General features: G+C 45.0%; 3 protein-coding genes across 7 annotated transcripts in view; 2 read left to right on the forward strand and 1 right to left on the reverse strand.

The window, feature by feature from the left end:
• The first annotated feature begins 81 nt into the window (after positions 1–81).
• On the forward strand, positions 82–6,643 carry Med31 (mediator complex subunit 31). The gene is made up of 4 exons (XM_038328158.1): positions 82–164; positions 1,134–1,211; positions 1,482–1,578; positions 6,280–6,643. Exons 1-4 carry the CDS (start codon positions 137–139, stop codon positions 6,470–6,472), a joined length of 396 nt encoding a protein of 131 aa, XP_038184086.1. The 5' UTR covers positions 82–136; the 3' UTR covers positions 6,473–6,643.
• Positions 6,644–8,642: 1,999 nt separating this feature from the next.
• Txndc17 (thioredoxin domain containing 17) lies at positions 8,643–10,913 on the reverse strand. Its single transcript, XM_038325180.1, has 4 exons — positions 10,701–10,913; positions 10,128–10,209; positions 9,642–9,717; positions 8,643–8,846 (listed from the first exon to the last, which is right to left on the reverse strand). Exons 1-4 carry the CDS (start codon positions 10,891–10,893, stop codon positions 8,778–8,780), a joined length of 420 nt encoding a protein of 139 aa, XP_038181108.1. The 5' UTR covers positions 10,894–10,913; the 3' UTR covers positions 8,643–8,777.
• Positions 10,914–10,995: 82 nt separating this feature from the next.
• Positions 10,996–13,648, forward strand: part of Kiaa0753 (KIAA0753 ortholog) — a 53,201-nt gene continuing 50,548 nt past the window's right edge. For 4 of the 5 annotated variants that reach the window (XR_005284972.1, XM_038325173.1, XM_038325177.1 and 1 more), the window contains exon 1: positions 10,996–11,271. The gene's annotated coding sequence lies outside the window, so the exon portion shown is untranslated. Of the gene's footprint in view, positions 11,272–11,479; positions 11,498–13,648 lie in introns of those variants that run through there. The other variant, XM_038325176.1, reaches the window with a different exon arrangement.

Raw genomic sequence — 13,648 nt, forward strand, 5'->3', positions numbered from 1 at the left:
CGAATAAGGCTGTCCCCGCCTTCGCGTTCCACCCTACCCCGCGACCGGAAATAAGAGTTGTGGCTTCCGGCTCCTCCCTCACCATTCGAGGCTGCGGATCGGTCGGTCTGGTTGTGTTTTCCCCTCTCTGCCGGTTATGGCCGCGGCCGTCGCTATGGAGACAGGTGCGTTATGCTCTGCACCCAGAGTCTTCACCGGAGGAACGGTTCTTCGCCCCGACCTCCTCTCCCGTTTCCCCGCGCGGTCTTTCAGGTTTAACTCAGCATCCTTAAAGTTGGGACTGGATGGGGAAAGGCAGTGTTGTCTCTAAGATTGTGGCGTGTGTGAACATCTTTGCTCCCGGATTGCTCAAACCCATCACTCCTTGGTTCCTGGGCCGGAGTGGGGCTGAGGGAAAGGACTGAGCCCTTCAGCTGTTTGCTCTTTGGAGCTTTTCTCGTGAACGTGCTTTAAATGTCGGTAACTTGGGTATCGTTCTAATACGGATTACCGTCCTCGCTCCGCTGTTTAATCATTTTGCATCTTGCACTTTGTTTTTGCTTAACGTACTCACTGTTAGTAGTTGTTATAACGCATTAATATATGGGGCGGCACAGCTATTAGAGACTATCCAGTGATCTCTGTTAACGACCTTCCAAGGTGGCCTACAGGTGGTAAATATCCATTCCATTTATTTTCCTCAACTAATTTTAGAGAATTTCTTTATTGTGTTTGTTTTGTTCTGGAGACAAGGTCTCACTATCTACTTCTGTAAGGCCTAGAACTAGCGACATGCACCAGGCTGGCCTCGATCTGTCTCCCAAATGCTGGGATTAAAGGCGTGCACCACCACGCCCAGCTTGTTTTGGTTTATTTTAAATTAGGCCCCACTCTTAGATTTCTAAGTAAGTTTCTCCTGAACTTTGATATGTTTTTCATAAATCGATATGACGGATGCGGTGCATGTCAGAGGACAACTTGTGGGAGTCTTTCTGCAACCCTGTGGGTTCCAGAGATCGAACTCAGGTCATCAGACTTTGCTGCAAGCACCTTTAACCTGCTGAACCATCTCACTTTTATTTTTGTTCCTACAGATCAACATTCGTATCCTGATTTTTTATTTTGGGTGTTTTTTTTTTTTCTGTCTTTCCTAGATGATGCTGGGAATCGACTTCGGTTTCAGTTGGAGTTGGAATTTGTGCAATGTTTAGCCAACCCAAATTACCTTAATTGTAAGTTGAGTACATCATTAAGTTGAGTAGCTAGCTGTTGATGATTTCTAACAGAAGAGATGTAATTCATAAGAATATTTACTTTGATACGTTTGAATGGGATTTTTACTTGTACTGGTCTGTAGGTATTAACTGAGCAAACAAGAACTTGTGTTTTTTAATTCCTTGTGATTTGATGGTAGGGATGTTAAAAGAGCTACTTTATTAGAGATTACAAGTCAGTGGTCCAGCAACTGGTTGACATGCAGATTGTTTCTTTATGCCTTTCAGTTCTTGCCCAAAGAGGTTACTTCAAAGACAAAGCTTTTGTTAATTACCTTAAGTACTTGCTTTACTGGAAAGAACCAGAATATGCCAAGTATCTAAAGTAAGTTTACTTTTTATAATCTTAAATCTGTGTATACTTTATTATAAATACAAATTACTGATACTTAGCAGTTTTCTCAGTGTCAGAACGGAAAACTATGTTTTGAATCATTCTGCTTTTAGTTAATATAAGACATTGTCATCTCTAACTTGGATTATTAGAGGAATCTCTCTTGTTTCTGCTACCATTCTTACCTCACTCCCTTCAAACCAAACGAAGCCAGACAGCTGTCTGTGGAAGCCAACTTACTCTCTTAGTAATATAAATCAGAACATGCCACTTGTATTCATGTAGGATAAAATCCAGTTAACTGGTTTTAGACTGAGACTCTAATGCGATTTGGTCTTGTCTAACCTTGTCATTTAACATCCCCTGTCTCTTTGGTTTCTAATGCTTACCAACCCATGAAGTACTAAAATGCAGCGGCACAGCCAGAAGCTGAAATGAACACATAGGAAGTAGTGTTTTCTGGGAGTCTCAGACTGCCTTTCTCTATAGTGTCCTGCGTGTCAAGCACTGTGTTAAATGTATCGTGTGCATTAACTCGCTGTAAAAACAAACACGGACGCTATCAAGCTGTTCATAGACAGTTTCATTACATACAGTAAATCCTACAATGAAACTGTAAGAAACATGACAATCACACAACTGCCGCTTTTAATGGTAAAACAAAACCTTGAACTCATATCTCTGCTTTGTCTTAGAAAAAGAAAAAAAAAAAAACAAGCTTGTATAGACCTTTAATCCCAACATTTGGGAGGCAGAGGTGGGTGAATCTCTGAGTTCAAGTCCATACCTGTCTACAAAGCTACTTCTAGGACAGCCAGGGCTACACAGGTAAACCCTATCTTGAACTCCCCTTCCTCCAAAGGGGTGAACAACAAAAAATCCAGAAGTTTAGCCTGATGTCCCTTTAATCTAGCTCTCAGGAAGCAGAGGCAGGCTGATATCTGTGGGTTCGAGACCAACCTGGTTATGTAACAAGTTTCAGGCCAGTAAGGGCCACATAGACAGACCCTATCTTAAAATTAGAGGAAAATCACTTTTCTGAATTGATTCTAGGCTGCCTGAGAACTGACTGCACTCCAATGTGCCCTTTGTGATGCAGTTGTTGGTTCCTGCAGGAATCCAAAGGGAAGACTTTACATTATTAGCAGATGATAACGCTATTGCTAGCAGATTACAGACTGGGCATTCAAAGTCTTAGTCATCTTTAAGTTCAGCCTCCCCAGCAGAGTTGTTGGCTGGTGAGTAGCCATACTCCAGTGAGTATATGTCACTGTTAGAGGGGCAGCTCACTCGCCTGATGGCCAGAGCTTCCTTATATTGTGATCAGACAGACTTCCTTGTAGCTCTAACCTATTTATTGTTTTTGTTTGTTTTTCTGTTCATCTATGTCCTCTTGGAGACAAAAGCTATAGATGTTTAAATGCAAGAGCGGTTGGAAATTAATCCCTGTTGGGCAATTTTGTTATATCTGCACATGGTTCTAGATTTTTAAAATGGTTGTCAAAAAAATTTAAAGAGCCGGGAGGTGGTGGCGCAAGCCTTTAATCCCAGCACTTGGGAGGCAGAGGCAGGCGGATCTCTGTGAGTTCGAGACCAGCCTGGTCTACAAGAGCTAGTTCCAGGACAGGCTCCAAAGCCACAGAGAAACCCTGTCTCGAAAAAAAAAAAAAAACCAAAAAAAAAAAAAAATTTAAAGATGGGAAGGTTTTATGGAACAGAATTCCGACTCTTGGAACTTGGGAAGAGCTGAGGCCTTCTTTTTCCCAGGTCAGCAGCTGTCTCTTCCACACTTCCAGCATGTGGCCTGCTTACTGATAGCCAGTGCCTGCAGCTGCAGTGTTTTTCTTAGTCGGTTTTTTAGTGCCACGTTTGTCAGAGTTCTCAGGAATCTTTGATTATCTGGCAGTTCAACAACAACAAAAACAAAACAAAACAAACAAAAAACAAACTAAACATAGGCCAGGCAAAGTGATACATGATTTTAATCCCTGCACTTGGAAGGAACAGAGGGAAATCTCTGAATTTGAGGCAAACCTGGGCTATATAGTGAGACCCTGGCTCAAAATAAAATAATCTGGGAGAGGGAGGGTGGCTAGAGAGATGGCTTAAGTGTTTAAGTGCACTTGCTGCTCTTGTAGAGGACCCAGGTTTGGTTCTTAGCACAAAATGGTGGGTCATATCCATCCAAAACTCCAGTTCCATAAGTTCTGATGCCTTTTTTGCTCTGAAAGCACTATACATACACGATACATAGATAGATACAAGCACCCAAACGCCCATGCACATAAAATAAAAATAATAAAAATTTAAAAACAAACTAAACATAAGCCTTCAAATGTGGCCAGGGTATCACAGACCACATGACATTTCTCTTTCTTGTGATAATTCAGCATAGATGACTATACTTTTTTTGAGTGGAAAAGGTTTGGTAGTCAAATTGTTGACTTCCTGAAAGCTTTTACCAATTAATATCCACCAGTTATTTCCATGAATTGAATGCTGTTATTATTATTGTTGTTATTGGTTTTTTAAGACAGGGTTTTGAAGCTTGTCCTGGACCTCACTCTGTAGACCAGGCTGGTCTTGAACTCACAGAGATTTGCCTGCTGAGTGCTAGGATTAAAGATGTGTGCTTCCACCACCACCCGCCTGAATGCTGTTACTTGACATCTCTGTTTATGTCTTGTTTATTTTTCAAAAGTCAAAATGTGGGTCTTTGCATTTGTACTCTTCTATTTCATCCTGTAGACTTGGAGTTAATGTGTTGTAGCCTGTCAGAATATGCATAGTCCTTAGTCTAATGTATTTAAGAACACGGTTTTCTACAAAATAGATGAGGAAGCCGGGCTGTGGTGGTACATGCCTTTAATCCCAGCACTGGTGGGGGGGAGGGAGCTGAGGCAGGCAGATCTCTGTGTGTTCAAGGCCAGCCTGGTCTACAAGAGCTAGTTCGAGGACAGGCTCCAAAGAAAAGAAACCCTGTCTCAAAAAACAAAATAAATGAGAAAATGATCACTGCCTAAATTCCAGTTATTTAATGCTACTTAAGGCCATTCTCTTGCTAGTCACATTATTTTACATACAAAGAAACTGAACTTAAGTTTAAATGCTGTCTTTAAAGTCACCTATGTGATACTCAGAACTGAATCTTTTAAATTATGATGTGCCATGAAAGAGAATTAGCTAGTATAGTGGGAATAGTGCATTCTGAGCTATTACAATTACAGCCAACTCTTTATTTGGAATATAAATAATAGCCTTTGCTGGAAAGGAAGCATAGCAGTGTTCTGCAGTGGAGCCATAGCCATCCCTCCCCTCCGCCCCATACCCCCTTCTCATTTTCTCACCTCCTCATCCTCCCTTCTTTTAAAAGCTCCAGGACCAAATTAATTAGCACTGACAAAAAAAAAAATACCCAGACAAGCAAGCTGTAAAATCTCAACAGCTGCTCAAAGGAGGGAGAATGGAAGAGAGAAGGAAAAAAAGCCTTGCCCCTTGAGTTAAGCTGACGTGGATGGTAGTCTCACTGGTGGGAAGGGAGGCAAAGAAAAAGTATGGGCACCCAAAATGTTAGTGAAGGCATGCTTGGCAGAGAGATAGAAGGAAGAAAAGAGAAAGTTACACTTTGTCTTGACTTTTCTGAGTAATTCCAAAGGGCAGGCAAAAGCTGCATTGGAGTGAGTGCCAGGATTTTTACTTTGATAGAACATTAATATTCGTCTAGTATGTAGTCTATAGACCCCATTATTGTGTAGTCTGTAGATCCCATTAGATTCTGTCTATTGTCCTACTGGTGTCCTGTTTCTAGAGTGGCATCCAGTCTAGCCTTATATGCTACATTTTATCATCCTGTTTTCTCTTCTTTCTCCTTTTCTCCCCTCCTTTACTCCCCTTTTTCTCTCCTTTATTCCCCTCCTTGTTCACTCAAACTGTTTCTTTCTCACTCTGACCAAACACTGACTTGCTACTTTGTTACTTTGTTCTTCTTGGTTTGTCATAATCCAGAGTCAGGTGAAGTCTTATTTGTCCCATTAGTGATAATTTTTATTTTGGAGGAGAGATCTTGCAGTACAACCCCACATGGCCCTCAAATTCTGTCTACTTAAGTTTCCTGAGTACTGGGAGTACAGGTCTGTGCCCAGTAATGTATATGATTCTTGTGTAGTTGACTCACATAAATAAGGTTACCCTTTTATGATTCCTAATGGAAAATCAATAACTATTTTTTAAACATGTAACTATTTTCAAAGTCTTAAGAGCCAGTGAGATAGCTCAGTGGGTAAAGGTGCTTGCTTGCAAGCCTGATGAATTGAATTTGATCCCTAGGACTCTCATGGTGACCTCTACAAGTATCCCATGACACGTGTTCACTCTCCCTCCCACACAAATAATAAATGCAATAAAATTTATAAATTAAAGTGTTCATGTTCCTCACTTAAACCAAAAGAGTATGGCTTATCTACCAATTTTGATCCTGCTTACCAGTTTACTGGGTTGTGGTCTTGGGCAAGTTACTTAAGGCTTTTGAACTTTAATTTCTCATGTTCTGAAATAACATGGTGGGAGTGACATTGCCAGAGGTACTACATTAATAGAAATGGTAGGCCTGAGATCATTTTTAGGGGAGTATCTGAATTGGAACTTGGGATGCCTTAAATTATGTTGATAATTAACTTATGAACTTAAACCCAGGTACCCTCAGTGTTTACACATGCTAGAACTGCTCCAGTATGAACACTTTCGAAAGGAGCTGGTGAATGCTCAGTGTGCGAAATTCATTGATGAACAGCAGATTCTACACTGGCAGCACTATTCCCGGAAGCGGATGCGTCTTCAGCAAGCACTGGCAGAGCAGCAACAGCAGAATAACACAGCAGGAAAATGAAGAGCTGGGACAGACCAGGCTCTTAGGACATGTATATAATGTATTGCTATGTACAGTACCGATAAAAGGTTCTTCCTGCCCACCTTCATTATGGTAGCACTCAGAGCCGTTAGTATTATTTTTGGCCAGCAAACTTTATATTGTTAATAGATTATTTCTGTTAAACCAGAATTGTTCTACTTTGATTTCTCTGGGGATTTGTAAATTTCAGTTGCATTTAACAGAACTAAGTGAATAAGAATGTAAATGTTGGGTGTTATACAGCGGTTTAAGAACATGGGTGCGACATACAGGGGTACTGAGATCAGCTGCTCCACCCACCTCAGGAGAGAGGAGACTGTAGTCAGGAACTACATGAAGATTCCTTTCTACAGGAGAGGACGTACTAAGTTGCTCCCCGCCTTTTAAGATAGCGGACCTCTAGTGGCAGGGAAAGACTGGTAGTTAATGACTAATTGGATTCTTGTTCTTAAAGATATGAGCCTCAAATACCTTTCTTGGAAAAAGTTAGCACTTATTCGATAAGTACCACAAGTAGGCACTGCCTTAAAAAGTTTCTTTTAATCTGTTCCAAAATATTTTATGTGTCTGTGAATTGTTTCCATGTATGTGCACCACAATGTGCCTAGTCCCAAGGAGGTCAGTAGAAGAGAACATCAGATCCCCTGGAATGAAGTTGAAGGTGGTTGTGAGTCACCATGTGGTGCTAGGAACCGAACCTGAATCCTCTGTAAGAGCAGCAAGTACTGTTAACCACCGAGCCATCTCTCTAGCCCTTATTTTTTTCTCTGAGTCAGGGTCTCACTTCGTATCCCAGGCTGCCTTGGAATCTGTGATCCTTCTACCTCAATCTCCAGAGTACTGGACTTAAAGATAGCTACTGGGCCTGGCTCACATGCTGCTTTTTTAAAAAATTATTTTATGTGTGTGAATGACCTACACAAATACCACTTGCATGCCTGGTTCTCTCAAATGCCAGAAGAGTCCAGATCCCCTGGATTTGGAAGTTATAGACAGTTTTGAGCTGCCATGTGGGTTCTGGGAATCCCCTAGTGAGTGCTCTTAATCACTGAAAGACCTCTGCAGTCCACATTCTGGTTTTTTTTTTTTTTTTTTTTTTTTTTGGTTTTTCGAGACAGGGTTTCTCTGTGGCTTTAGAGCCTGACCTGGAGCTAGCTTTTGTAGACCAGGCTGGTCTCGAACTCACAGAGATCCGCCTGCCTCTGCCTCCTGAGTGCTGGGATTAAAGGCGTGCGCCACCACCGCCCGGCTGCAGTCTACATTCTTAGAAAAATAATTGGGCTTTTCATTTGCAGCGAAGTCTGGTCCTGTATATAGTCCACCCCTTGGTTCAAATTTGTGATTGATTTTTTAGCCTCTAAAGTAATAACAGGTGTGTATCACTATGCCTGACACAATTCTTTTTTTGAAGAAATTGAGATTTAGACAGTAACTTGCCTGTGGCTAAGAGAACCAGCCTGTCTCACTCCAAGAGAATCACATTTTAGACAGTTGTGAAACAAAACTGCCTGAATTAAGCATATACATTCCTTCCATGTGTCTTCCCTAAATGGTTTAGTGAAGTTCTGCTTTTCAAAGGCACAAAATGGTTTTGCAAATACACAGAATTTAAAGTAACAGATCCTAACAGCTGCAGATTTTTTGGGAGTTAGTAAGTTACTTTTTATCTTCAGTATATCCTCTGAGCTACTACTAACATACTGAAGACCTATTTAACTCAAATCTTTTAGATAGCCATGTGTTACAAAGCTAACTGGTGGTTCGTGTTTTAATTCTTTATTGTTTAAACATACACTGATCAATTCAATTCAGTCAATTCTTTTAAGCAAACCACGAAATCAAGACACATTTGTGATCATCAGTTTTTTTCTTCCCCCCCCCCCCCCCCTTTTTTTTTTTTTTGAGACAGGGTCTCTCTGTGTAGCTCTGGCTGTCCTGGAACTAGCCATTTAGACCAGGCTGGCCTTGAGTTCACCAATCTAACTGTCTCTGCCTCCCAAATGCTGGGATCAAAAGTGTGCTCTACCACCACCCAGTGCTATCATCAAATCTTTTTTTTTTTTTTTTTTTTTTTTTTTTGGTTTTGGTTTTTCAAGATAGGGTTTCTCTGCAGCTTTTTTTTTTTTTTTTTTTTTTTTTTTTTTTTTTTTTTTTTAAGAGCCTGTCCTGGAGCTAGCTCTTGTAGACCAGGCTGGCCTCGAACTCACAGAGATCCGCCTGCCTCTGCCTCCCGAGTGCTGGGATTAAAGGCGTGCGCCACCACCGCCCGGCCTATCATCAAATCTTAATCTTCAGCGAATATCATTTCCAGGAGGTTGGACTGAAGGCACTCAGATTCCACAAGTTTTTGAGGCTGTAAAAAAAAAAGAATGGTTGAGTTTTAACCACTGCTATGAAATGTTATTAGGGGTGGAGTGAATTCTACTTTGAAGGACATTTTTGAACATAGAAATATTGTCATCAGAAACCATCAGCTAGCCAAGCCTGTTGGGGCACACCTTTAATCCTAGTACTCAGGAGGCAGAGACAGGCAGATTTCTGTGAGTTTGAGAACAGCGTGGTCTACAGACTGAGTTACAGAACAGCTGGGGCTACACAAAGAAACCCTGTCACAAAAATCAAACAGCAACAACAAAACTAATGAAACTATCAGCTAGTTATAACAAGCTTTATGAAGTAGTTAAGATACTTAAGATGAATCATTAAAATACCTGGCCTGAAGGGCCTTAAAATTCCATACCAGGAAGCCCCATGGACTGAAAACAAGAGATAGCAAGCCCAGTGCCATCTCCTTCCCTTGACTCTTTAATTTAGGATCCAGGGCTGAAATAAAGGGGGAGCCCTCTTAAACCTCAAAAACAGAGTTAGAAAACACTGGCACGGGTGCTTTCAGGAATGAGTCAGCACTCTGCTGAACCAAGAATCTTAAAGGTGGCTGAAAAATGCTCCCTAACCACTATCTTTTGCATTCTTAATAGTTCATTGGGATTGGCAGGGGAATGGGCACCAACTTGTGCTTTTGGTGCACTCTGAACAATAATGTGATGATGCTGGGAGTTAAATGTTAGGCTTTCTTCAAACATGAATCTAAAACAACTTGAGCCTTAACTACATCATAGCCACAACATAGAGGTAGATGGATACTCACCGTTCCATATTTAAGTAGTGTAGGCACTGCGGTTAATTTCAGTTTTTGTCTGAAGTCATTATTTGGGTCTTTCCAGCTATTCCAAAAGGAAGGGATCATGGAAATTACTGCTTGGTTTATTATACTTTTACTCAGCCATGCATCTATATGTAGTGTATTAGTAATCATTGCTTTTGGTAGTGTTTAAGCATTTTGAGGACTGTAACTTAGTATCACCCTCTACAAAGTTTACATTTAAAGTGTGGGTAAGATAAAATACAAATGTAAAGTCAATAGCGTTCTGAACTTATTCCAGACCAAATTCAATTATACTATGTGACTGAACATAAGCATTAAATTTGAATTCAGTAATTCTAATTGTTTGGCTTATCTGACATTACCTCAAACACAGAGCCTGAGCAAATACCTGAGGTCCTTTCCACCCAAGTTTTTAAGAACTAGTTCATGTCTGGAGATGTTTACATGGTGGTATACATGATTACTTACTAAGATCTGTCTCCCACTTGGCAGTAGATGAACACGCAGTCTTCCGTAACATGCTTCAGCCCCTCTCGAACGACTGGCTCAGCTTTTTTAAAAAGTTAAAGTAATTACACATCAACTGCGATAGCTCGTGCCCTGCCCCCACTTCCTTTCCCCTCTCCCCAGTCTTCGTATAGACTTTAACCTCCAGTAAGAATGAGGATGTTAAAGTCAGGTGTTCTTTTCTGGACTGGAGAATCACTAAGTCCTAATCCTGACTGTCCTAAGACACACCCAGAACATCAGAAAGCATACGTACCTGCTAATGTAATGACCAACTCATGAGTCCTGTAGGACAGTAATCATTTGGGGACTGAGAATTTTAAAAAATCAGTTTCCAAATCTGAGTTCATGATAAAAATGAGGGCCACGTTTGAGTGGAGCGAATAAGGACCTAATGGGAGACAAGGGGACAGCTCATACTCTTCTGCAGGACTAAGATCTTCATCTTTGCCTCTATGATCCCACTTTGTGGCTTTAGTCGGGGCCTTCTTCCCAACACTTATGCGGTGCAGCAACCCCCAGCCCCGGTCTCACCTTCTACGCAGTCCGGACACCAGCTCTTCCCTTCGTCATCCTTAGAACCGCTGAAGTAGGCGAAAATGGTCTTACCCTGGTGCTCCTTTACAGCCTGGTCGAACTCCTCGAAGCCGGACACGCTCACCTCCTTGTAGGTAGCCATGGGTTCAGTCTCGAGAGTTGCCTGGGAGGCGCTCTGGGATCCTGCCATCTCAAGGCGGGGCCCAAGGAAGGCGTGAACAAGTTTCCGGGTGGGAGGTACCACTGGAGCTGCATCATGCTACGGGAGCCTCGGATGGCCATGATTCGGCAGAACAGTCGTTTTGGTCTGCTGGAGTTTCTTTTGGGCGCCAGCTCCCTTCTGACATCTAGACTTCTGACCTGGTCTGGTCCCCATCCTGGCCTCCTGTATAGTGACTACAAAAACCCGTTGCAATACAACACCTTGCTCCTCAGTTGGCTCAGGAAGCTCAACGGTTCCCAAGCGGCCCCACGCCTGTTGCCATGGCGACTGGGCGAGAGGCCGGAAGCGAGGCCTAGCTTCTGGTTGCCTGTCCATCTCCGGGTCGCCGCGCCGCGCCTAGGCCAGGTGGGCTCGGGCCGGAGGCTGGGGGAATTCTGGGAAGCTGCATTAGGCAGAGGGGACAAGCGAGAGGAGTCCTTGCCCCGGCTCGTCTTGCAGCTCCGCCCCTCCAATTACCTTTCCATTTGTCAGGCTTTAGGGGGGCCGGGGCGGGGGGGCGGCGTCCGGGACTGGGCGGGGGTACGGAGAGAGCTAGGAGGCAGAAAGGCGGCGAGGGCCGGACCCGAGTGTTGTGAGTGCGTGTGCGGGGCACGCTGTCTAGGGGAACAGGTGCAAAGATAGCGTGCCCGAGGTTGCTTTAGGGAAAGGAATTGTCTCGGAGCTGCGAACCCGGCGGTGGGCCACAGGGCCCTTGCTGGAGCGGCGCAGGTGTACTCTAGCAGCAAAGATGCCGGCTCGAAGTGTGGTGGCCGGCAGGTCGCGGCGGGGTGTTCGGCCCCTGTGGGCAAGGAGGTGGGGTGCAAGGATGTCCCGAGGCTATGGAGGAAGGCGCTGGGCGAGGTCTTCAGTACGGCGGATGCGCTCCGCTAGCATGGGGAGGTTGCAGGATGGTAGGCCGCCTTTAGGAATGAGACGAGCTATGGAGCCCGCGGTTCCCCCTGAGGTGAACAAGGCCTTTGGGACACCTAGGACTGCAGGCTCGATTGAGGCAGCAATGAACCTCGGAGCAGTGTGGGTGAACGGGGCTGTGGGCGAGCCAGAGGTGATTGGGCCTGCTGGGTCTGTGTGGGTGACTAGATCTGGGCAGGAGGAGCCAGAAGATATTAGTCTACTAAGCTGTGAGAGAAAAGGTCGACCAGGAACACTTGGCCACGAGAGCATCCTGGAACTGTGGTTGAAGGTACAGGCTATGAGGGTAGCTTCAGGATGCTGGGAAGGAAGCAGAGTGGAACTCCATCCTGTTCCTGCGGGAGAGGGGCCAGTCGAAAAGGGTGTTCCTGGGAGAGCTTCCTGGATAGAGACCAGCCGAGATGGTGTCACAGGACCCTGGGTGAGAGGACATACTAGGGCATTCCCCCGGGCCTCAGGACTACCCTCAGCTAGGGGAATAGGGGCAGGTTGTGAGAGACCCTCCATGTTCTGTAGGCAGGGAGAAGCTGGAAAGACGCCTCCTGCTGTGGGTGGACCTGGAGTAGTGGAGAAGATAGGCTGTGCTGCCTCGGGCCCTTGGAAAGAAAGACAGACTGTGGGGGTGCCTGTGGCCATAGGATGGTCTGAGGCTGTGAAAACGTCCAGAGCTGGAGATGGGACGGAATGTGGGGGTGTACGACGGGGAGGGCCGTCTCTGCAGCAGGTTTCTGAGGCTCTGGCAGAAGAAGCTGTATATGGGCCTATGTTATGGGAAAGGGGGCAAATTGTTGGGCCCCCTGATGCCTTGATGGTCTTACCCAGGACTGTGGAAGATGAAACTCCCTCCCAGGGAGCCACAGGGTTGTGGCAAAGGAGACAAGAGATGGAGGATATAGGTTCTAGGGGTATTCCTGGCCTCGGGGCCATGGGGCAGTCTGTAGGAGTGCCTTGTGCTAGAGTAGAGGGGGCTAGATGTGGAGGTGACCCAGGGTCATGGGGAGCTGCACAGGCTGCAGAGCTGTCTGCTTCTGAGGAGCAAGAGGTGGGTTCTCATAGTGCCCAGGGCCTGTGGGGTATAGAACAGGCCATGGGAGCACCCAGGGCTTTGGGCAAGGAGGCAGATGATGCGAGTGTTCCAGGATTATGGGGAACAGGCCAGCTGCCGGGCTTGCAGACTATGGTGCTGTCAGGAGACAGGGGAGAAGAAACCAGCTATGATGTTTCAGGCCTGTGGGAGAGGCAGCAAGCTCTGGGGACTCCTCTGGCTGAGGCATTACCAGGGCCAGTTATGGAAGAGACACACGGTGGGAGTCTCCTAAGCCTGTGGGAAAGAGAACAGGTCATGAGAGAGCAAGAGGCTCAGGGGCCTGCAGCTTTAGGGGTAGCCGGGGCTATGGATCAGGATGCCAGTTATGGAGCTCTCTCGTGTCCGTGTTGCAGGGGGCAGGCTGTTGTGATGCCAGAACACACGTGTGCCCCAGAAGGAGTACCCTCAACTCTGGGTATACCTGATGCCTTGTGGGTGTGTCAGGAGAGCAGCTCTGCAGATGCCTTGAACCTGCAGGAGAGGGCTCATGCTGCCTTTGGGAGGCCCATGGCTCCTGAGGAGTGCTTATCTGTAGTGGAGAATGCTGAGTCTGGGCCTCTCTCAGGTTCTCAGGGAAGGAGACAAGCTGTTGGCTTTCCTATGGCTCCTGAGATACCTGGTTCTCTGGAGGTAGAGGCTGGTTCCAGAGGTGTGGGCATGGCTCCCAGGACATCTAGTTCTGTGTGGGAGCATATTAACTCTAGGAGAGTCTCAGAGTCAGCAGAA

The sequence above is a fragment of the Arvicola amphibius genome, chromosome 4 (genome assembly GCF_903992535.2).
Source record: "Arvicola amphibius chromosome 4, mArvAmp1.2, whole genome shotgun sequence".
Classification (NCBI taxonomy): Eukaryota; Metazoa; Chordata; class Mammalia; order Rodentia; family Cricetidae; genus Arvicola; species Arvicola amphibius.